Raw genomic sequence first — 25,609 nt, 5'->3', positions numbered from 1 at the left:
ATTGTTCTTTATCTGTATAGCTTGCCGTAGAGTCTAAATGTTGTTTTACTTATTTTTAAGTGTGCGCCAAGGAAACGAAACTCAGATTATGACTCTTTCCTAAAGACCATTCTAGTATGCCCGGATTTCCTTCCATAACAATAAAAGCTCTTTTGGGAAAAATTAAATCCATTTCAAAGTTGGCACACTAATCCCAAACTTCCATTTAATAAACATGTAACTGAAACAAACTGTTTGGATAATCACAACTGAGAATAGTGATCTCAAATACATACAAAATGCAGTCTCTTGCTGTCTAGATTAATATTCATCTGTTAAGATGGCAAGATGTCTGTTTTTAAAACCTTCTGTCGATTTTACTCCTAAGTACCAACCATACTTCAAATAAAATGAACCACATTTCATTTGATGTGTAGCTTATAAAAAAGGCATTACAAAACATCTTTAGGTCACTCAAATGCCTATAATATTGAATAAATTCTGATTTGGATGGTGGTGGTAAGGCTAGGCCTTTCCAGGGACAATGCGGTCCGCCCCTCAGTCAGCTCTTTCCCGTCACCATTCCCGCCATGACCGTGCAGACAGACTGGATGGAGCCGTAGCTCACAGGGCTGGCTGGCTTCCACGCGCTCTGCCTGCTGCTCATGTGATTCCTCATCCCAGAGGTATAAACAACAGGTTGGGCATTGCCTGTGCCAAGAATTTTAGTCTAAAGTGCTGAATATATCACTGAAGTGGCAGCAATAAACTGGAGATTATTTTCGAAATACCAGGATTTCAATTCAAGGAGAATGTTCATTTCAATAGTATTTTCCACACCGCAGCTGTTCAATGCCATGATCATTGTGATTACGTGGGGACGTAAGACTTTGAATGTGATGACTGACCTGAAGAATTAAGAAGAGAAGAGAAAAGAAAGGAATAGGAGAGGAAAAGAAATACTAATTTACAGCAGCTGCTCTGGGCCTTTATGCTGGTTTTTTTCCTCCACCATATCGTTGGAGTGTTGAAGTGCACATGGTATAGGCATCCTTCTCAGCAACCAATTCGTGTTTCTAAAAATGACGCTTTTATTGCAACATTGACAATACAGAATACACTCTAAAGTTGGCTTTTAAAATAAAAACTAATGTTCATCAGGGTGTTTGTTACCCTGGATCTATGTTTAGGATGTTTGGACTCTTTCTAGTTAAACTACATAAATAAATAGTGTCTGTGCAGAGCCTTCCATTAAAAAAAATTATGATTTACACTGATTTACAATTGAGTTTAACTTCCAACATGAAAATGATACACAGAGAGACTAACTACAAAAGTAGAAATTAAAAAGGCTATCCAAATACCATATAATTAACTTCTTAGCCTTGATGTTCATGTAGAGAGGTGAAAAGAGAGAGAGAAGCACGAAAACCAACTCTGATCTGAAAGAGAAGAGTGTACAGTATAATCTACTAGGGCTCCAACAACACAAAGTCAGTTCATCCTGCAATCCACACAGTTCAGCTCACCCTGAGTCCTGCAAGTCCAATCCAACTTCATCACATTTAGGACTAACTGCATGTGTGGCCTTTGTAAGGAAAACGTTATCTGAAATGAGGAGAGATCCTAGAAGACCTCTCTATCACTATTTCATTAATAGTCAAAACATACTAAAAGATTCCATTAATTCCAGGTCAGAACAAAAGCCCTACTGGGATCTCTCAAAGGCATCTTTTTTTTTTTTACCAAGATATCACTTCTTTTTTACATATTTCATGAAAACTGAGTTCCAAATGTATAGGAAAAAACTCTGAAAGCATTTATATAGGAATGGAGAAAATGCTTTAAAAAATTAAAATGTCAAATCTCTAAAATCAGATTAACTTAATTAAGTTAACAGGATATAGAAGTACCCAGAAAAGGAAAGAGAACAGAAATGCCTTTGCTTCAGAGGTTTCTGTGTGTGGTCTAAGAAGCTGAATGTTCCGGTCACTATAAGCTTGAAAAGCTATTTTGAAAGGGAAACAAAAGAAGTAACCTGAAAGATTTCAACAATTAGGACCACACAAAGGGAGAATTTGAAAGAGACCAGCAGAAAACAAGCTTAATAATAACAGCCAACAGTTATATGGTGTGTTCTATATCCCAAGCACTATTCCAAGTGCTTTACATATATTAACTCATATAAATTATCGCAAGTAATTGATGGCCATGCTTCATAGCCAGATTCACCGTTTTTCTTTTTAAACTCACTGCCTTTATAGTTCTTGGCAAGCTCCCAAATCCTGAACTAAAAGTAAACTACTTACTATAACTCTTCAAACATACCAACGTCGCTGATTATCAATCTTTTTACTATTTCAACAGTTTATTGCTCCAAGATGTTTTACCTCATTACAACATAACAGCTATTCTAAAAGTTGAACCAACTGAAATCAACAAGACATGACTAGGCATTAATAAAACTAATGCTTTATTAATGAATAACCAAATAGAACTAACCAAAATCACTGATCTGTTAGACTAAATTGAGTTTTTATTCTAAATGCTATTTCAATCGATTTTCACATATTAAGAGTATAATCAGTATTCTTCGTATAAGATTGAACAGAAAAACGACATGAAAAAATAGTTACCTGAATTTGAATCTGGAAAAGACAAATAGCAAATATTGGTTTTCTGAAAAAGAAAACAAAAGGTATATATGCTGACAAACACACCAATAAAAACAAACAGAAGTACAACAGTAGACTATACAGAGCAATATTTTTACTTACTTCTTTATCAGTAAGTTTGGAATGTTGAGGATAAATTACCTGCAAGAAAAAGAGTTAAATTTTGTTAGACAAAGACATTGAGCGTATATTACAAACATTATTAGGTACTTCTAAAATACTAGTTGGTTGTGGTCAAATAGTTTTAAGAAACAGTTCACAAACTTTAACAATGAAATCTACGAGAAGCTGGGAGAACTGAGTAGGATTTACATTAGGCAAAAAAAAAAAAAAATTTGAGTCAAAGTTATCTCTAAAACTTGGTGAAATCTTGAGTTATCAAGAATAATTTACCAACTAAATTACTAATAACTCAAAGTTTATTGAATCTTTTCTTTAGAAGCTGAAAATCTAACGAGAACTTGATATATCAGCTGGGAGCTACTTCAAGAAATAATAATTTTCAATTGATTCCAAGAAGTAATACAAATCACTAACTACTTATTAAAAGAAAAGGGAAAACGAAAAAATAATCATCTGCAGTTTAAGAAATCTCAAAGGCCATCTCTCATCATAAAGCCCATCTTGATTGCCTCCAATACCTTTAAACAATCATTGCATTTTCCTAGACAGGTTGGTTTAGTGCTTGCAGTGACCACAGCCACCTTCTGAGGGAAACCCCTGCCCCACAGCCCCTGCAAAGGAAGCAACTGAGACAGAACAGCTACTGTTGGAACAAGCACTGGTAAACACCAGACCCAAGGGGACCCACTCTACAGGTCAATCAACCAACTGCCTAGATGCGAGTGGGTGTGAAAATTCTGCCCAAAACTGCCCAGTGCTCAAAAAGGCCAATCCAGATTCTCCTGGGAATGTGAAGAAGAAACGGTATTATGAGCAGCAGGTTAGCTATCAGCTGATAACAAAGAAGAGAGAAAAGAGTAGCTAAATTATATTAGTTAGGTTGCTAATGTGGGTATCCAAGACTTCCCACTTCTAGAAGAATCTGAGCTCTTCCATTCCCCAGAGCTGCCTAAGAGCCTGAAAATCTTCCATTTCCAGAAATAACATATAGTAATATCACATCATAAACCATATTGAAGTAGTTTCATCTATTTCATTTTAGTTTCCATGAGAATACACAAAGCTAACAGCGGTATCCCCATTTTACACATAAGTAAAAATAAGGCAAGAAAAAACATGGGGAGAATAAATATTGTCTGGAGTTTTTAATTTTCACAACTCTGTCAATTCTCCGCATCTTTACAGAAGAGTGGACAAGTTCACAGTAGTTAAATAACTCTCCCAAAATTTGTCTACTAAGTGCCAGAGCTGGGATTTAAACCTAGGTCTGCCTGATTCCCAAGTATATAAGCCATTGTTCCTCACTCCACCCACAGTAGCAATCATTAACGCGCAGTCACAGCCCTGTTTCTCCCCTAGTCATAATGTTGCACACGATCCCTCTCAATCTAGGGCTATGGGAAGAATCTACAGAGCTGTATGTTACATGAAAACCACCCACCATTCCTGGAACAGAAAATGACAGCAAAGCCAATATTCTCTCTACTTACTCTGCTTTGCATCCCATGTTCTGACCAACCTGACTTAACCTCTGTCTCCACAATTCATGAAGGCAAGAACCTGGTCTGTTTTGTTCACCACTCTTTATCTTGACACCTGAACAGTCGCTTGTGCATAGTAGACGCTAAAAAAAATCTCTTCAATCAGTGGATATACCCTCAAATTAGTTATATTCAACAACTCAGTATTTAATAATATGTAATTCTTTATGTGTACACAGAGCTCCCCTGCCTCACCTTGAGACCATTTTACCTTGCTACATTTAAAGTAGAAATGGCAAACTGATAAACTATTTAGCCATATTTTATGAAAATCTCCTAACATCTAAGTCATCCTGGAATTTGCTGGTCTAAAACATATTGGTAAGTTTAGTGGCCTATAATAGCTTAATTTCAAACTCTAAAATCAGTTTTATGTGAGTGCCCTTCAGATTTTCATTTCTGCAATTAAAATATCAAATCAAAAGCAAATATAGAAAGTTTCACTTCCTGTTACACAAAGACATCACAGTGGTTCCTTTGGATTTTGGTGTCCCATGGTTTAAAATACCAGCATGATAATACAGAAAAAAGTGTCAGTATATTTTACCCATATATATGAATAACTTAAATATATATAACATACGTGTATACATGTGTATTTAAGGGGCTTATATATGCTATAGATATTTAAGTAAGCTAAAAGGATATAAGAATTACAAAACCTATCAAATTTGCCTTTTAAAAACTCTGATTGTACTAGACTGTCAAACACCATTCTAGAATTTCATTTTAATGTACTGTTAGGACTACTCAGTGTTTTATTTTGGAATAGATATGATACACAAAAAGAAACAATGCATATTTATATGCTACAACTATCTAAATGACCACACTGTACTTAGGATCAGAAAAATCCATACTTAATTCTAAAACCTTAAACTCCCTATTTAAAAAACAAAAGGAAGAAAAGTAACCATTACCAAGTTAGCTCGAACTGCACAGATTGCCAGTTACTGGAACTATTATCTATGTATATACTTTATTTTGAAAAAAAAAAGTTTAAATATAACTTTGGGCAATCACTGTTAGTTTAGTCAGCTAGCTCCTGATACCTATGCAGGAATCAATCAACTACAGATTGGCCCCAGTACCTGGAGATGCCTCTCACTTGAAGTTTCCTCTCTCCACAGCTCAAGTCCAGGCATCTCTGTCCCCCAGGACACTGGCATTCCTGGGAGGCATCAAAGGGGGACAGAGAACATCAGCTAATGTCACCCTGGTTCTGTTACCTATGTTTAGATCTCCCATGTTATAACAAAGGAGAGGTGGCTAAGAAAAAACTACATTTTATTTGATATAATTATTAAGGCCTAAAAATGATAACATAGCATAAATATTTCACATCACGATATGATAGGAAAAAATGTGCCTCACAAACATATTAGCATATACATGGTCATGTGCTGCATAACAACGTTTTGGTCAATGATGGACTGCACACACAACAGTGGTTCCATAAGATTGGTACCATACAGCCTAGGTGTACAGTAGGCTATACCATCTAGGTTTGTGTGAGTATAGTCGATGATGTTTGCACAACAACAAAATCACCTAACAGAGCATTCCTCAGAACATATCCCCATCATTAAGTGACACATGACTATCCTGGGAAAAAACATTACAAAGCATTTTAAATTGAGCTATTCTCTTCAAAGGTATGTCTGCCACTTGCCCCCGCATAACCCCAACATTCCCACTTCAGTGTGGGAGTAATCACGGTCCCAGGAAGAGGAAAATCAGGAATATCAGTTAACTTACTGCTATCATCACTTGGACATGGGAAAAATTCATGTCTGCCACACACCCTAGCTGTGCGTGAATGAGTGCCTGCCTCTTGCCATGTGACTCAGTGTCTGTCTCCAATGCACAATACCACCTAGTGTCCCAGGCCTAGCAGAGACTACATTTCCCCAGAAAGATCTGCCTTGATCTCCTATATAAACATTAACTCACATAAAAACATCATTATTACCTTAAATAGAGGATGAATTCTAAACCCAATGAGAATTATGTCTTCAATGACTAGACAATAATGTGCATTTCAAAGTGAAAAGGGAAACTGTTTACAGGCAAAAAAACAAGTCTATATTTTTTAATTGGTTCTATCTCATGTAATTTTTTAAAAGTTGACTGAAAAACATTTTAAGATATATTAAATACACTATCTCTTTTAAAAGACTTTTTAATACAAAAATTAAAGCAATGACACCCCAGTAGCAATGAGTACACCTAATACTCAGATGTTGATTGCTAAATACCATTCTGCAGTAAAAAGAATCAGGGCTCCTTGGAGAGGTGGCTGATTACAGGATTGGGACAGGAAAAAATATAAGATGAGGCTGGTGCATCTTGTGGTACCAGAAAGAAAGGAAGTATTCAAAAAAAAAAGATAAGGGCATATCTAAAGGACAAAGGACCCAACCTAAAAAAAGGTGCCAATGCTCAAAGCTGAAAAAATTTGATCAACAAAATAAATAATGATAATACTAGATTATAACCTGAATAATAAAATAAGTATCCTTGAGTCCATACTGTTAGACAGACAGACAGAGAGATGGATGGATAGATGGATGGATGGGAGAGAAGGGACAAATTTTCCTTATAAAAGAATTCCAACTAATAAATGTAGAAGGAATAAGGAAAATAGAAAATCATTATTAGAACACTAGAGTAATAAATACTGCAGGAAAGATCCACCTATGGATGCTGAAATTAGCAGGCAAAGTTTGAGAAACAGGATACTGCACAGTCTCAAAGTATCTCAAACAAAATAAATATTTATTAATTACAAAGAGAAAAATAGTAACTTTACAGTGGATAAACCTGATAGACATCATCTTAAGCAAGTGATCAAGGTTAAAATCACCAATAATAAGACATTTTAGGATCATGTACTCCCTGATATTATGCACTGAGAAGGGCACATCACAGCTGGGATACTCTTAGCATAACCTCAGACTAATCATGAGAACTCACCAGAAAAACCCAAATTGACAGACATACTAAAAAATATCTGTTCGGTACACTTCCAAAGTGTCAAGGTCATGAAATAAGAGAAAAGAGTAAGGAACTTCCACAGACTGGAGAGAACTTTGGAGATATGACACCTATATGCAATGTAAGAACCTGGATTGGATCCTGAAACAGAGAAAGGACATTAGTAGAAAAACTGGTGAAATCTGAATAACTTCTGTTGTTTAGTAAATAGTATTATACCAATGTTATATTCTTACTTTCGATTATTGTACTATGTTTATGTAAAATGTTAACTTTAGAGGAAGCTGAATGAATTACTTTTTCAACTCTATGTAAGTTTAAAGTTATCTCAAAATGAGGTGTAAAAAAAAAGTAAAACCAATCAACAATCCCAAGTGACCTATGCACTCCTATGCTCACTGCAGCATTATTCACAACAGCCAAGACATGGAATCAATCCATGTGCCCATCAACCAATGACTGCATAAAGACGATGTAGTATTTATGTACAATGGAATACTACTCAGCCATAAAAAAGACAAAATCATCCCATTTGCAACAACATGGATAGACCTGGAAGGTATTATGTTAGGTAAAATAAGCCAGATTGAGAAAGACAAACACCATAAGATTTCACTCACATGTGGGAGATAAACAAACACATGGACAAAGAGAACAGTTCAGGGGCTGGCCCCGTGGCAGAGTGGTTAAGTTAGCGCGCTCCCCTGCAGGCGGCCCAGTGTTTCATTGGTTCGAATCCTGGGTGCGGACATGGCACTGCTCATCAAACCACGCTGAGGCAGCATCCCACATGCCACAACTAGAAGGACCCACAACTAAGAATATACAACTATGTACCAGGGGGGCTTTGGGGAGAAAAAGGAAAAAATAAAATCTTAAAGAAAAAAAAAAAGACAGAGAACAGTTCAGTCAGTGGTTACCAGGGAAAAGGGGGCTGGGGGTGTGAACAAAGGGCGAAGGGGAGCACTTACATGGTGACGGACCAACAATAATGTACAACTGAAATTTCACCATGTTGTAAACTATTATGAACTCAAAAAAAAAAAGTAAAACCTCTACTTCATATTGTACAAAAGGTAACCCAAAGTGGATCAAAGATCCAAGTGTAAGAGTTAAATTATGAAACTCTTAGAAGAAAACATATGAATAAATCTTTATGACCATGGATTAGGCAATGATTTCTCAGATACCAAAAGCAGAACCAACCAAAGAAAACATAAACTGGACTTCATCAAAATTTAAAACTTTTGTGCTTCAAAGAACTCTACCAAGAAAGGGAAGACAATCTGCAGAATGGGAGAAAATACACACATCTGCTAAGGGGTCTAGTATACAGAATATAGAAAGAACTCTTACAATTCAACAATAAAAGTAAAATAACCCAATGTTCAAATGGGCAAAGGATTTGATTAGACATTTCTCCAAAAAAGATATACAAAGGGCCAATAACATCATGAAAAGATACTTAACATCAAGAGTCATTATAGAAATGCAAATAAAATTACAGTAAGATACCACCTCATACCCACTAAGATAGCTATAGTCAAAATGACAGACAATAACAAGTGCTGAGAAGGATATGGAGAAATTAGAACCCTCATACACTACCAATGGAAATGTGAAAATGCAGCCATACTGGAAAACAGTTTAGAAATTTCTCAAAAAATTAAACATAGAGTAAAGTATGACCCAGCAATCTCACTCCTAAGTATATGTCTAAGAGAAGTGAAAACATATGTTCACACGAAAACTTGCACATGAATGTTCACAGCAGCATTATTCAAAACAGCCCAAAAGTGGAAACAATCTAAATTTCTATCAAATGATGAATGGATAAACAAAATGTGATATGCCCATATAATGATATAAATTCAGCCATAAAAAGGAATGAAGTACTGAGATACACACACACACACACACACACATAGCACAACATGGATGAACCTTAAGAACATTATACTAAGTGAAAAAAGCCAGACACAAAAAGCCACATGTTAAATGATTCTATTCATATGAAATGTACAGAACAGGAGACTCCATAGAGACAGAAAGTAGGTTAGTTATTGCCAGGGGCTGGGGGAAAAAAGGATAGGTCACGACTGAAAGAGGGCATAAGGGAAATTTCTGGGGCAGGGCTAATATTGTTTCTTGATCTCTATGGTAGTGACATGATAAAGCCACTTTATGAAAATTCACCAAACTATAGACTTAGGATTTGTACACTTTTCTATGTGTATGTTATACTTCAATAAAAATGTTCAGTTATTTCAAAAAGTGGAAAAAATAGCCTGACATCACAGTATCAAGATAGGCTGAGCCTCCAGCTAAGATTCTGGCTCACTCAAGATCTAATCTAAATTATGCTACCAGAAAACTTGATCAGTGTGAACATGGAATGAACAGTGAGGCATTTCTCTCAACAAAAAGAGTAAAGTTTAGATACAATTGTCCATGTTTCACATCATTCATCACAGTAAATACAAACATAAAACGTCTACGAATGGACTAACCAGACAGGAGAATGTCCCAGATTGGGATTACATAATTTCATAATCAAATCAGAGATTAATAACACCAAAGAAGCCTTGTAAAATCTGGGCACCTAATAAGCTCAAGAGGTCACCAGGGTTTTAAATCTCAAATCATAGAACGACATCAAGCTACTATAAAGTGCTACTAGTTCACAAGGAAATCGAAAGGCCATTAATAGTACCTTGCAAATCCTCTTATCACGCACTCACTGTTTAATGGACTACCTTCCCTTCTAGATTGTAAATTCAATGAAGGGAGGAATGATCAGGACTTTATCTCCAGAACATACCAGTGCCTGGACATGGTAGTTGCCCAATAAATATCTGCTGAGTAAATGTCTCAATAAGACAGTATAGCAACACACAATTACACGTAACACCCATTTCGATTAAAACAGTAGTTGGGGCCAGCCCAGTGGCACAGCAGTTAGGTTTGCCCGTTCTGCTTCGGCGGCCCAGGGTTCACTGGTTCAGATCCCAGGTGCAGACATGGCACTGCTTGTCAAGCTATGCTGTGGTAGGCGTCCCACATATAAAAAGTGGAGGAAAATTGAGGCTGGCCCCGTGGCCGAGTGGTTAGGTTCAAGCGCTCCACTGCAGGCGGCCCAGTGTTTCGTTGGTTCGAATCCTGGGCACGGACATGGCACTGCTCATCCAAGCACACTGAGGCGGCGTCCCACATGCCACAGCTGGAAGGACCTACAACGAAGAATATACAACTATGTACTGGGGGGTTTTGGGGAGAAAAAGGAAAAAAATAAAATCTTTAAAAAAAAAAACGTGGAGGAAGATGGGCACGGATGTTAGCTCAGGGCCAGTCTTCCTCAGCAAAAAGAGGAGGATTGGCAGCAGATGTTAGCTCAGGGCTAATCTTCCTCAAAAAAAAAAAACGAAAACAAGACAAAAACAAAAACACAGTAAACCTGCTGAGGATCAACACTGAGGCTATGGATGACCCAGTTTAAGGGGGAAAGAAACAAAGGAAACAACGGCCTTTATGCCTCTCAGAAAAATAAAAAGGAACTTTGCTAAGATAAAGAAAACTATGGTGACTACTCTAGCCTCCACCCAGCAGTGACTCAAAAAAGCAGAAGTGGGAAAGAAAGGAGAGTCAATTTTGCTAAAACCACTCTTTAAAAAATGTCATAAAAATGGGCCAGCTCCAGTAGCCTAGTGGTTAAGTTCAGCACGCTCCACTTCAATGTGCCAGTTCCTGGGCAGAGACCTACACCATGCATTTGTCAGTGGCCATGATGTGGCAGTGGCTCACATACAAAAAGAGGAAGACTGGTAACCAATGTTAGTTTTAATGGATATTAGCTAGGGGCAAGTCTTCCTCAGCAAAAAAAAAAGGGGGGGGGGTCATAAAAGTTTGCCTTCACCCCAGAGCAGAGCTTTATCTTCAATTTGTTTAAAAAAAGGGGAGGGGGACAGGGGGATCAGTAATCTGAATGATATCTATGACACAATATATTCATGATAAACTGTCCTGCTTTTTATACGTAATTTAACTGGCCTGAAATTCTTTTCAGTAAGAGGTGAAATACAAACTATACGTACATACAAATAGGCTACGCCATAGATTATCCGCAAAATGAAATCTAATAAACTTGATTCTCAGGGAGTGCTTTAAATGCTTGTGATTCACATCAAAAGCTGTATATATACATATTTTAATCAATTTAAGGCAAAATAATAGGATTGAGGCAATAGCCAAAAAGAGCCCCACATTGATTATTAAACATACAAGTTCACTATCTATAAAAAGGGACTACCATACTGGGCATGCATTAATGACAGGCATTAATTCTTACACACATTATCTCACTTCAAACCTCCAACAACACTCTCAGGATATTATTTCCTCCATTTTATAGTTGAGGAAAATGAGACTCAGAGAATTGAAGAAACTGGCCCCATATCAGACAATTAGTTGATGTTCAAAACCCCAAAGCTTATGCTCTTTTCACAGGTTGAAATTCTGTCCCAAAAGTTGATAGGTCATAGTCTTCAAGAGGGGGAAAGCCACCAATGATGCCTCAATTCTTATAAAATCAAGGACTGCAGAGCTTCAGGAGGTGACTTCAAATTACAGAAATGGCAACCTCTGATGACATTCTCTGAGTTCACATGATTTAAAGGCCCTCAAAAATGCAGAGCATCTCTAAGATGTGTATACAAGCATCAAATAACTCTACAATGTGAAGGGGGAATAAAGGAAACTACTAAATACCCAAATTAAGGAAAATGGTTAGATTATGGTCCATAAAATTATATTTACGAAGAGTCTTTAGTGATCTGGCACACTGTTTACAAGAATGTTTACCAATCAAAGCAGACTCTTACAGTAGACCTGTTTTAGAGACTGCTGCCCAGCCCACGCTTTGGAACAGGGTCCCCGCCTCCTTTTACAGGGGGAGCCTAATGGCCACTACTGTTAGGGAAACCCTGTCTCCTAACCACAGCTGAAAGAACAAAAGGGAGTGCCTGACCCATGCTGAGCCGATCAGAAATTTCAGTATCTGATTTAAGCTTCAGCCTGGTTCCAGAATCTGCAAAAGTAGAATTTGGCTAAAATCAGTACCACAGTAACCCAAAGTCAAGTGAAGTGGGGGAGAGGAAACTGAGACTCTGGCAGGGGAAACCAGCCTCTGCATGGAGAACAGAATAGACATGCAAAGAGAAGCAGAGACAAAAAACCACACAGCTCGGGAGGGACAGAGGCAAAAGTCTGGGGCTTTCCAAATCCCAGGAGGTTCACCCCTGCTTCCTGCAACTGGGTTCCAAGAGACCCCTACAATCAATCTCTCTTTACTGAAATTTATTTGAGAGAGTTTCTATTCCAACCATCAAATTAATCCTTGACTGATAAGAAGTTATGTCAAGAAAAAAAGCATTAACAAAATGCCAAATATTAATTAACAGTATTTGTCTCTGAGTATAATTATGAGTGGTGTTTATAATTTTCTTTCTTGCCAAGTTTACAGCAAGGAGCAACCATTATTAATCAGGAAAAAAACTGAATAAATGAGGCAATTCTGGATTCAGAAGATTAAGGCTTTACTATATAATCAGGTAATTTCAGAGCTAGAAGTGACATAGAGTACATAAAATCCAGGGGATTTCCAACCTTGTTCCAGAGAACACTTGTATTACGTGGTAATGCTTTAAGACCACCTCTCGGGGGAAAATGAAGACACTGAGCACACCTCCCACAGTTAACACCTTTTGCAGTCTCTTCCCAGCTCAAAAGACCCCCTTCACTTAGGACACGGCCCCCAAAAGACCACTCCCCCAACGACCCAAATCTTCAGCTGACTGTATGAGAGTGAGAATCTGCCCCAAACCAGGCCTGAGTATCTTCCTCTGGTATTTGGAATGAGAGTGACATTCACTGCCAACTTCTCCACCATAAAGATCACAGAAGCAGAGGAACTCAATTGGCAGGGAGCATGAAGCATGAACAAAATCCATAAAACAAGAGCATCAACAAGAGGCTTCCCTGGTTCTGGCCTCTAGCCATTTTCTGAAGCCCCGCTAGGTTTGTACCTTGGATATCTTGAAACACCTCTGTGGTCTTACAGCAAGTTCTCCCTTTCCGCTTGAGCTATAGCTTAGTTTCAGTGGTCTACAACCAAATATACACACACAGGCCCCATTTCAACCAGATCAGCCAGTGAGGTACCACATTAGATTTTTATTTACACTGGGAAAAAAGTTCCCCTACTTAGAAAAAAGTAGATTCTAGCACCTCAACTTAATTTTCTCTCTCTTTTTTTTTTTGGTGAGGAAGATTTGCCCTGAGCTAACACTCACTGCTAATCTTACTCTTTTTTTGCTTGAGGAAGATTAGTGCTGAGCTAACATCTGCGCCAATCTTCCTCCAGTGTTTGCATGTGGGATGCCTCCACAGCACGGCCGACAAGTGGAGTAGGTCCGCATCTGGGATCCGAACCTGTGAACGTGGGCCGCCAAAGCCAAGGGTGCAGAACTTTAACCACTCGGCCACTGGGCCAGCTCCTCAACTTCATTTTCTAGTGAGAAAACTAAGATCCAAAGGCCGTATATTCACAAAACAAAAGTTAAGGGTTCTCACCATTGAAAACAAAAAAGGGAATTTCAATGCTTCCCAAATACACTTACATAGGTCTTACTGGGTCCCAGGCACTGTTCCAAATGCTTCACCAATATTAACTTATCTAATCTCTCACAACGAGGCCATGATATAGGTTCTGTTATCCTGTTACAGAGGAAGAATGTGAGGCTCAGACAAGCTAAGTTACGTGCCCAAAGTCACATATATTCAACCCTAGGCAGTCCAACTCTAGAGTCTGAGTTCTTGATCAGTATACTACACTGTCTCTGTAGTACGGATTTAAGCTTAAATAAGCAGCACCGTTTATGCATTTGTTTAAAATCTGCAAACGGTACTTTCTGCCATGGCAGGATAGACTCTTAAGTCTCTCCCAAGTCTAAGATTCAATGACTGCCTTTTTGATAAGACAGGTGGTGAATTCCAGGATATTACTGTCCAAACTTAATTTTTTACTTATTTTTCAATTAATTTCCCTATTGAGTCCTCATGGTTGTGCATTATAGGAAGCAGGGCTGGGGCTACTATATGTCACGTCTCCAACACAAGTCTACACTCACCTTCTTGTCCCATTTCAGCCATCCTCCAGTCCATTTTTGACCTGGATATGGCTATAATACAGAAGTGAAATATATTTTTCAGCTATTTTATTACATTAATTACTAATTTGTGTTCCTTTTATTTTTTCTTTTTCTCCCCAAAGCCCCCTGGTACATAGTTGCATATTTTTAGTTGTGGGTCCTTCTAGTTGTGGCATGTGGGATGCCGCCTCAGCATGGCTTGATGAGCGGTGCCATGTCCATGCCCAGGATTTGAACCAGTGAAACCCTGGGCCACCGAAGCAGAGCACGCCAACTTAACCACTCGGTCACGGGGCCAGCCCCCTCCTTTTTCTTCATTTTAAAAGTGGCAAGGTGTAATATTCTACATTTCTCAGGAAAACAAAACAAAATTAAATTGTGTTGCATCTCACTTAACATATTTATTTCTTTAGATTCATTATTGGGGAATCTTCACCACCTACACCTTCTAAAATTAGTGATTCTTAATCTGGGGAAAAGCCATAGACGACCCGCAGAGTCCACAGAAGCATTTACATAATTTTGTATTAGTAAGCATTTTCCTAACGGAGAGAGTTCACAGAGTTCATCGTATTTTTTAAAAGGTCCAGGATGCAAAAAAGGTTAAAAACTAGTGACCTAAAGAAAACTCCATATAGCAGCATATACTATGAGAAGTGAAATTCAAATAAGTCCTTTAATGATTCACAGTCAGAGCACCTCAACTATGCTAAGTGGTGTTTATTTGGTCAGAAAAACACTCATGTTATAAACCATGTCCCATATGATGACAGCCCACAGGGATCTCCTTTTGCTATTTAAAAATGCAATCAACTACAACAACCCAATCCTATGCTTTCTGGCTAAATTGTATTTTGCTATACATATACCCTCAGGTTAACATGTCGATGTAAATGATAGATGGCTTATAAATCTCTTCTTCAAAGTCTTTGGGAACTGTTGTTCCTATCTCAGCAAGATAAAGAACTGTTCATGTATTCACTCCTTCTATCAACACGTATTTTTTCTATGTGAGGCAGACTGGCCCTGAGTTAACATCTGTGCCAATCCTCCTCTATTTTGTATATGGCACCCCGCCACAGCAGGGCTTGATGAGTAGTGTGTAGGTCTGCAACAGGGATCCAAACCAAGCAGAGTGCGCAAACTTAACCATTATGCCACCAGGGCCCATATCAACAAGTATTCATTGAACACCATTAGGTGCCAGGTACTGCATTTGGCCCTATGTGATACCGTGATTAATTCTTGGTCGTCCTCTAAATTGTAGTCTCAATCTATAAACACAGGTTAGAGTATACTGTTCACATCAGTATGCCCAGCAACCAGCATAATGCCTAGATCTTAGTGGAAACTGAATGTGTATCGAACCACATAATGATAAAACATAGAACACAGGTTGAATACAAAAGCAGTAACTTCGCATTAAGAAATACCTCCTTGGCCAATTTTTGTAGGCAACTTATGCCACTAAAGTCAGAATGAGATGGCTCATTAAAATCTGTCATCGCCACCAAAACAAACAAAACCTTCTGAACACACTTCCATCTGATAACGTTTTTCTTGTATACATAAAGACAAGCAATCTTTTGATACGAAAGGGATCCTTAAACAATGTCAAGAATAGGTAAGATTCGAAGACCTTTCGATAAGGCTTCATAAAGGTGGGAAACTTGACAGATTCACGAGCAAACCATTTCCCCCATGTTCACCTTGATATTAGCTTTCAGGCCAACTGTTTCAGAAGCAACATCAAGAAACAACAGAAATGAGGAACAAAAGGAGGAAAAGGAGAAAATGCATGCTGAAATAAGCATTTTGGCTCAGGCACAGAGGAATGCTCTAAGAGTTACCGCAAGTAACCCAAACAATCTATGAGTCTAAAAAGTTGGTTGACGTTTGGCTCTTAGAGTTCACCATATGTCAGAGGCATTGTTCGCGTCTTGAAAAAAAAATCCCAAACATCCTGCCTGCAGCCTTCTCCGAGTACCGCTATTTTCGTTATGCCTAGGACACTGGGTTGAAAACACCACCACCACGAACATCGACAAGTACTTAGGGGGAGCCTAGAGAGAACTTTTCACCCCCCGCCGCAGCCCACAGTCCTCCCACGGGAACTGCCAGTGGACCGCAGCCCGGCCCTGCCCGGCGGAGGGGCGGCAAGCCACGCCCCGATGCGCCGCGGCCGGGGTCCGGGCCGGCCGACCCGCGGGCCACGCGCTCGGCTTGGGGACACCCCGGCGCGGGGCCTGGGGCGGGGCGCGGGGACAAGGTGCGGCCGGGCTCACCTCCACGGCTTGGCCCAGCTCCAGGTCGAAGCCCACCACACACACGCAGTGCAGCCAGGCCGAGAAGCCGTCCCAGCGCAGCAGGCCCCGGCCGCGGCCCTCGTCCTCTTCATCGTCCTGCGGCAGGGCGCCCGCCGCCACCACGGCCGGCGCCTCGTGCTCCTCGGCAGCCGCCTCCGCCTCGTCCAACGGCCCGCGGGAGCTGAGTCCCGAGCCTGCCAGGCCCGGGAGAGCCATCGGCCGCCCCCTCGCCGTTCGCGCCGCCTCCACCGCGAACCGCGCCGCAGAGCGCGCTCGGCTCCGCGCACGCGCAGCCGCCGCTGCCGCAGCCGCAGCCGCGGGGGACGGGCTGGGCCGGGGCGGGGCCGCGGCGCACGTGACCCTGGGAGCCCGGCTCAGTGCAGGTCCTCCTGTGCCCTGCTCGCCCGAGTGGGGACGTCGCGCCAGCGCTTCTCAGGCATTGAGAAGCCCGCTCTGGCCTCCTTGTCTTAAAGCTCTTCAAGACTGAAACGGTGGGCACCGTCTTTCGCAGTCGAACGACCAGGGAATGAACTATTTTTGGAATGACACGGTTCATAATTATAAGGTATTATTAAAACATAATGGTGACGGTGGCAGACGTTTATTGAACACTTACTCTATCCCAAATTAATGTGCCAAGCAAGAACTTTACAAATATTACCTCATTTAATCTTCACATCATACTACATAGGTCGACATCACTATTTCTTTCTTTTTACAGATAGGGAAACTGAGGTTCTGAGCGGTTACATGACCAGCCCAACAACTATTACAGTTCCGATGCCTGATTACAGTTTACTCGCTCAGTTTACCCTCTGGCTGATTCAGAGATCTGTGCCTTCACTCAGCTGTGTCCTCTCCACCAACGCCCCGCCCGCCTTTCTTGGCATGGTTGCCTATGACTCAGTGAACAGTCACCATCTCCTGACCTTTCTGGAGCACCAGGTTGGCCTCCACAGCAACCTGTGGATCACTCTCTCTTAGCAAAGGCGTAGTCTCAGGCAGCTTTGTATTCTCAGAGATCGACACTGAGCTGGGCACTCAGAAGGCACTTGGTCTTTTGAATCGTTACCGATTATTGATCCAGCAGGATACTACTGACTAGGTTTATTCCACACCTGCTATACTGAGTATAAACCACACAGTGAAACTAAGCAGGAAACACAATCAACGTATTTTTAAACAGTAGTACAGTGTTCATGCTTTTACACGTATTATCTTATCTAATCCTCCCAATAGCCCAAAAAGGCAGGTCTTATTATTAGTCCCATTTTACAGGTAAGGACCTTGAGGCTCCGTGAGATGATGATGTCACAGCCAGTAGGTGGCAGAACAAAGCTTTAAACCCAGATGTCTCTGACTCGGCCTGAGCTCCTAAGCATTTTGCCTTACTGACCAGTCAAATTCATCTTGTTTGACAAAGATTGTCCTGTCCCCATCCTTAGGAATTTGTTTGGAGCAAGTGTTAGCATCCCTATTTTCAAGCAGAGGATCAAGTATCCTCAGACATCGGTAGTGATGTTTGCTCGAGACTTTCTTTAGGACATAAGATGAAGTAGGGATGGCATTAAAGTTGAAGGCTGACTCTGACCAAAGCAAATCTGCCCTCCTGCTCCAGAGAACCACTGTAGTTGAGAGAGAAAAACAATATTCTGCAGTTAAATAAGTCTCTAAAGCGATATTAGGAAAGAATAGTAGCCTTTAGTGCTAAACAGTATTTGAGCATTCGACTAGAAGTCAGGGGGTTTGGATTCTAGGGAGCTGCTCCAAGACTCACTTTCTTCATTGGTAAGATAGGAATGATCATTCTCAGCCTACTTACCTCACAGATTGTCGGAAAGAGCCAAGTTATCCCAGTGCACACATTTTCCTGGATGCTGCCTCGTTATTAGTAATCAATAAACTTTAAAAACCAGCTGTTCCACAGGGCTGGTTCTTTGACACGTGGATACAGAATGCCGTTCCTTGAAAGGCTGCTTTCTAATTTTGGATTAAGAGTAATCTTCTCAAAATGTAGTATCCTGAAAACAACATATTAAGAGGACCATAACTTTGCGGAGAAGAAAAGCACACCATGGCTCTAAAGATTCTTATAAGTGGAAAAAAAAAAAAAAGGCGGGGCTGGCCCTGTGGCCACGTAGTTAAGTTCCAGCACTCTGCTTTGGCAGCCCAGGGTTTTACCAGTGCGATCCTGGGAATAGAAGTGACACCGCTCATCAGGCTATGGTGAAGCAGCGTCCTACATAGCACAGCCATAAGGACCTACAACTAGAATATACAACTATGAACTGGGGGGCTTTGGGGAAGAAGAAGAAAAGGGAAAAAAAAAGAAGATAGGCAACAGATGTTAGCTAGCTGCCAATCTTAAAACAAAAGTAGCTATTTCCACATCATTTAAAAAAAATTATCAGTCTACTTTGGAAAAAACTAACAAACAGTACTACTCAAACCTTTATACAAAAAATCCACAACCACCAGGGAAAACAGGAAGTTCCTATGGCTTTTTTACCTTCCACCCTCATGACTGATATTTGGCCTTAGCATCAATTTTAACATAGTTTCTGTGGTTAATACTTGTATGGAATCTGAGGGGGAAAGTACCAATGCTTCCTTCCTTCTTAAGGTTCTGTCATTATTACCTTTGAATCTGAAAGGATCTTGGCTCAGGTTCTCTCTCCAAACCTCCCATCATATCCATGAATCTTCCGATATTTGGTGAGCCAGCTGCCATTCTAACACCCTTTATTAAGGTAAAGTCACTACCTTACAAGGCTGCTATTTTATGAATGTTCATAAGGGCTAGAAAATTCTTCCTTGTATGAAGACAAGATCAGCCACTTTGTAATGTACACCCATCGGTCTAAGTTTTGCTTGCTGAGATTACACAGAAGAGTCCAACTCTTCTGCATGATAGCCTTGTGAATATTTGAAAATGCTTATCCCACATGCTCATGCCTTCTAGTTTCCAAGGTAAACTACCGCAGTTCCTTCAACTGTTCCTCAAAGGATGTAGTTTCTAGGCGATTCATCATCCTGTTGCCCAACTTGGGCATGCTCCAACTTGTTAACATTGCTCTTAAAATGCGGTGCCCAGGAGGAAACACCAGCCTCCAGGTGTGATCTGACCACTGCAGAGTGTACTCTGGGACTATTACCTTACTTGTCCTAGCCACTAGCCTTCTATTAATGTTAGTTCAGATCACATTTGCTTGTTTTGGCAGCGAGGTCACATCACTAGCTCAGGTTGCATTTACTGTCAACTAAAGCCCTGGGTCTCTTTTCATGTGAAGAGCGCCTAAGTCAGGGTAGGATGCTTTAGCCAAGAGTATGACTGGATTCGTGGCTCTGCTGTTCTTCTAATATTACCAACAACACTGAGCACAGGATTAAAAACATTCCCAACTTCCCTATTCACTCCTAACCAAACTCCTGGCATTTCAGCAATTTTCATAGTTAAAAAAATAAAAAGAAGAAATAAAAAAGGAAAGAGTGAGCTTTAGATAATTGTGTGAATTGCAATGCCATGTCTCTGGACTTAGTTTTGCCAAAAGGACCTGAAAGGAGTCCAAATGCCCTAGATAGCCACCTACTTGGGCAGCTGGAGGACTTCCCTCTTACTCTTGATCTAAATGCTGCCGCAGCTGCTAGGACATAACTACACTTGTGGTGGCAAGAAAATACTCAGAGAAACACTCAGAGGCTCGAGTGCCAATGTGATATCAATAGAGAACCGAGTTTACTGCCACATGTCTCAGAGATAAAATACTCAAATGCAAATTTTGAAGGGAGGATCCAGGCAAAGAAGACAATAAAATACACTGTTAGGTGCCTCCTAAATAGTGCTTGTGAAAGCTTAAAAAAGGAAGATGAAGAGCTTCGGCTTTTCATCTTCACATTCCTAATACCTATATAGTGCCTGGCATATGACAGGCACTCAGTAAATATTTACTGAATGAAGGAATACACTAAAAAAATCTCTAATTGCTGTTCTATTTTACAGAATTTTCCTTTCATGGTCAGTTGTATGAACACATGAAAAGTTAATATAAAAATGTTTCTTAAATGTAGTTTACTCTTGGCTTATGAAAATAAAGATAGTAACACATCACTTATTTGAAGGTCACTTTTCTAACTGTCTGGCCCAGTTACTACCAGGAGGCAGGTTTAATAGGCCCTACTAGCAGTCAACATGCAAAACAGAAAAAAGCTCCTTAATCAGAGAGGTGTGAGGCCTTCACTTGTAAGTTATTTTGTCTAAATTTACACGTGATTCTAACAGATATGCATGTCTGGTTCCCCAGACTAAACAGCAAATTAGAACAGTGAAGAGGCTGCTTGAGGCTGAGCATGAAAAGAGCAGAAAACAAAAGGCTATAAGTTAATAGAATGAAAGGAAAAGAAAAAAGGAGTCAGGTGGTTACCAGAGGGGAAGGAGGTCGGGGAATGGGTGAAAGGGGTAAAAGGACACATATGTATGGGGACAGATGAAAACTAAACTATTGGTGGTGAGCACAATGCCATCTATACAGAAACTGACATATAATAATGTACATCTGAAATTATACAATATTGTAAACCAATATGACCTCAATAAAATAATTTTTTAATTCTTAAAAAAAAAAGGAGTCAGAAAACAAAAACATTCAGAAGGATACACAGTAAACTATTAACCGTGGTTGCCTCATGGGGACTAGAAATGCTGGGAAATGGAAATGCTGGTGAATAGAAGTAGGGATTTTTTTTTTTCCTGAGGAAGGTAACCCTGAGCTAACATTTGTTGCTAATTCTCCCCTTCTTTTGCTTGAGGAAGATTAGCCCTGAGCTAACACCTGTTGCCAATCTTCTTCTTTTTTCACTTGAGGAAGATTAGCCCTGAGTTAATATCCATGACAACCTTCCTCTATTTTATATGTGGGTCACCGCCACAGCGTGGCTGGTGAGCAGGGTAGGTCTGTGCCTGGGATCTGAACCTGCAAACCTGGGGCACCAAAGCAGAGCACACAGAACTTTAGCTACTCAGCCACCAGGCTGGGCCCAGGGAAATTTGCTTTTTATTGTACACAATTCTGTATTGTTTTAGTTATTTAGAGAGGGCATGTATTGCTTTTGTAACTGAACATTAAGAGATAATAAGAGCGTAATAGAGTTGCTTATAATAATGAAAAACTGGAAGCCACCTCAGTGACCAATGATAGGGGATTGACTGAAAAATATCATATATCCATTCAATAGATTATTATGCAGTCAACTAAAATGTGATAGAGGAATATTTTGTAGCAGAAAAATGTTCAAAGTATATATTTTAAGTAGAAAAAGGTAGGTTACAAAAAAAGATATAATGACCGGTCCTGTTTATTTATAGACTATATGCCAAAAAAAAAAAAAAAAAAAAAGACACTGGAGTTGATTAAAAAATATCCTGATGTAGGAGAAATTTTTTGCTTGGAATTTAACATTTCTTTTATTTCCTTTGTGTAATTTCTATGTAACTGAAAGCTTTTTTGTGTATAAAATAAGAAAACAGCTGAAACAGAAGGGAAAGAAATTAAATTACAAAGTTTTCACTAATATCTTTGTGGCAGAAACTGTTTTGTCACTGTGATGGTTAATTTTTTATGTGTCAGTTTGACTGGGCCGTAGAGGGTCCAGATGTTTGATTAAATATTATTCTGGGTGTGTCTATGAGGTTGTTTCTAGATGAAAGTAACGTTTGAATTTGTAGACTGGAGTAAAGCAGATTGTCCTCCCCAAAGTGGGTGGCCTCATCCAATCCTTTGGAGGCCTGAATAGAGCAAAAAAGGCAAAGTTAGGGAGCTCTCTGCTTGACTGTCTTAGAGCTGGGACATCAGTCTTCTGCCTTTGGACTCACACTCAAACTGGAACTTACACCATCAGCTCCCCTGGGTCTCCAGCCTGCCACTGCAGATGATGGGACTTCTCAGCCTACGCAACCACATGAGCCAATTCCATATAATAAATGTTTCTCTCTCTGCCTCTCTCTCGTTCTCTCTGTATGTATATCTCCAGCCCATTGGTTCTGTTTCTCTAGAGACTAACACAGATTTTGGTACTGAGAGTGGGGTGCCACTATTACTGGCACATTGGGTTCTTACTGTCCCCCAGGATAGAAATCAAGAGAGACAACAAATGGGAGTGAAAAAATAAAAGTTGATTAGCTTGTGCACAAGAGAGGTACAAGGGAGCCAGTGCAGAAAGAAAAGGGGCAGGTGACCAGCTTGTTAGAGAACGAGACTGTGGGGATTTTATTAGGCAAATGTTGGGGAGGAGTGCCTTGTCATGGCACGTAGAGGCGGGGTTGTGCTTGTGCCTGCGTTGTCCCATAGCATGCTACTACGTGCGATGCATGTTTCATTAGCATGCTAGCTCTCCACCCCGGGTGTGATTTTTACTATGCTAATGGGGCTAGGGTCACCTTCAGTGGACTCCTGGGTGCTAGGGCACATTCGTAAGCCCAGGAAAGTCCCGAAACTGCAGAATGTGGATCTTGGTGGTCTCTATCTGATTCTCCTAGCTTGCAGATTGGTTAGGGGCCTTATCTTGTTAGGCCAGGGGTCTTGCAGATGGCCCTGCCTCGTTAGGCTGATTCCTGTCTCACTACTGTAACAAATACCTAGCAATGTGGAAGTGGCTTTGGAACTAGATAATGGGTTGAGGTTGGAGGAGTTTTGAGGTGCATAATAGAAATTTGGCCATTAAAGGCAGTGATTCTGGTGAGGATTCACAAAGAAAAGAGAGCTGGAGAGAAAGCTTCCCTCTTTTTAGAGAATACATAAATAATCATCAGTAGAATGTTGTAGAAATATGGACAGTAGGGCTATTCTGGTGAGATCTCAGACGGAAATGAGTGACATATTATTGGACAATGGAGAAAAGATGATCCTTGTTATAAAGTGACAGAAGAATTTGGCTGAACTATATTCCAGTGCTTTGTGGAAGGTAAAACTTGCAAGCTGTAAAATTGGTTGGTTAGCTGAGGAGATTTCTAAGCAAAGTGTTGAAGGAGGGGTTCATTTCCTCCTTTCTGCTCTCAGTAATATGCAAGAAGAGAGAAACGAATCAAAGAAGGAATTGTTAAGCAAAAATGAACCAGAAGTTAAGGATTTGGAACGTTCTCACCCTATTCATACTGCGAAAAATGAGAAAGATTGTTCTGAAGAGAACACTAAGGGTGTGGCCAAACAGCAGTTTGATAATGAGATTAGTATGGGTGTGAACAACAGACCTAATCAGCTACCCCAGCACAAAATGAAGGCAGGCTGTCACACTTCTTGGATCCCACGGGATTGGACCATACAACTCTGCAGCTGCAAAGGTGTGCTATTCTTCAAGACAGGGAAAGAATGACACAAAGGTGATTCAGAGATCATCAGGGCTGCCTCCTCAGTTTGGGGGTGGGAGTCGGGTTGGGGGTGGGGCTGGGAGCAATGCTGTTGCTTCAGATTCAACAGACCAGACAGCAGTCACCTGGAGCCTTGGAGGCAGGGTCTCCCGGAGCTTTGGGAGTGCAACCCCTACCTGGCAGAACTGCAGAGGCAGGACCACCACTTCAGTGAGTCCAGAAAGCAGAGCATCAAAGCAAAGAGGATTATTCTTGACCTCAAGATCTAATGTTATTTGCCTTATTAGATTTTGGAATTACATGGGATCTGACACCCTTTTCTTCCTTCCAATTTCTCTCTTTTGGAATAGGAATATCTATCCTATGGCTGATCCACCATTGTATTTTGGAAGCACATAACTTACTTGGTTTCATAGGTTCACAGCTGGAGACGAATTTTGCCTCAGTATGAATCATACCTCAGGTTGCACCCATGTCTGATTTAGATGATATTCACATGAGACTTTGAACTTCAGACTTTAGAATGGATGCTAGAATAAGTTAGACTTTTGGGGCTATTAGGATTGAATGAATGTATTTTGCATGCAAGAAGGACATGAATTTTGAGGGACCAGGGGTGGAATGTTATAGACTGAATGTTAAGTCCCCCTAAATTCATGTTAAAGCTCTAACTCCCAATGTGGTAGTATTTGGAGCTAGAAGATAATTAGGTTTAGATGAGATTATGAGGGTAGGACCCCATGCTGTGATTAGTGGGGCTGGGGGGTGTTTTTGTTGTTGTTGTTGTTTTGCCGAGGAAGATTTGCCCTGAGCTAACATCTGTGCCAACCTTTCTCTATTTTGTATATGGGCCACTGCCACAGCATGGCCACTGATGAGTGGTGTAGGTCAGTGCCCAGGAAGCAAACCCAGGCCACCAAAGCAGAGCATGCGGAACTTAACCACTAGCCTATGGGCTGGCGCCTTTTTATATGAAGAGACCAGAGTGTTCTCTGTCTGTCATGTGAGGACACAGCAAGATGGGGGCCATCTGCAATCCAGGAAGACAGCCCTCACCAGGGAACTGAGTCAGCCAGCACCTTAAGCTTGGACTTCCCAGCTTCTAGAACTATGAGAAGAAAATATCTATTGTTTAAGCCACCCAGTCTATGGTATTTTGTTATAGCAGCCCAAGCTGACTAAGACAGCCAGCCAATATCCATTATCCCCCTTTTCCTTAGTAGAGTAGCCTAGTGTAATTTGGGGCAGCATTGAGCCCAACTAAGGGACTGTATTTCTCTCAACCTCCATAGAAGATATATGTGACCATGTGATGAATAAGATGTCTGCAAAAGTGTTGATTGGAACATCTGGTTGTAATCTTTAAAAAGCATGCAGAAAAAATAAATAAATAGAGCAAGCTGTTCTTACCCTCTTGTACTCC

The 25,609-nt window shown here is 40.4% G+C and overlaps 1 protein-coding gene across 5 annotated transcripts in view; it reads right to left on the bottom strand.

Annotated features, from left to right (window-relative positions):
* DENND6A (DENN domain containing 6A) overlaps positions 1-17,158 on the bottom strand; it is a 63,570-nt gene extending 46,412 nt beyond the window's left edge. Inside the window, exons 1-5 of one of the 5 annotated variants that reach the window (XM_070237331.1) lie at positions 16,806-17,138; positions 10,029-10,545; positions 5,410-5,489; positions 2,757-2,795; positions 2,616-2,658 (exon numbers count right to left, since the gene is read on the bottom strand). In XM_070237331.1, coding sequence (XP_070093432.1) covers positions 2,616-2,658; positions 2,757-2,795; positions 5,410-5,487 — 160 coding nt within the window. In that variant the 5' untranslated portion in view covers positions 5,488-5,489; positions 10,029-10,545; positions 16,806-17,138. Of the gene's footprint in view, positions 1-2,615; positions 2,659-2,756; positions 2,796-5,409; positions 5,490-10,028; positions 10,546-16,805 lie in introns of all 5 variants that reach the window. The other 4 variants (XM_023620213.2, XM_070237330.1, XM_023620211.2 and 1 more) reach the window with 4 other exon arrangements.
* Between the last annotated feature and the right edge of the window lie 8,451 nt (positions 17,159-25,609).

This window comes from Equus caballus, chromosome 16 (assembly GCF_041296265.1).
Source record: "Equus caballus isolate H_3958 breed thoroughbred chromosome 16, TB-T2T, whole genome shotgun sequence".
NCBI classification, from domain to species: domain Eukaryota; kingdom Metazoa; phylum Chordata; class Mammalia; order Perissodactyla; family Equidae; genus Equus; species Equus caballus.
This window is presented reverse-complemented; position numbering and strand designations above follow the sequence as displayed.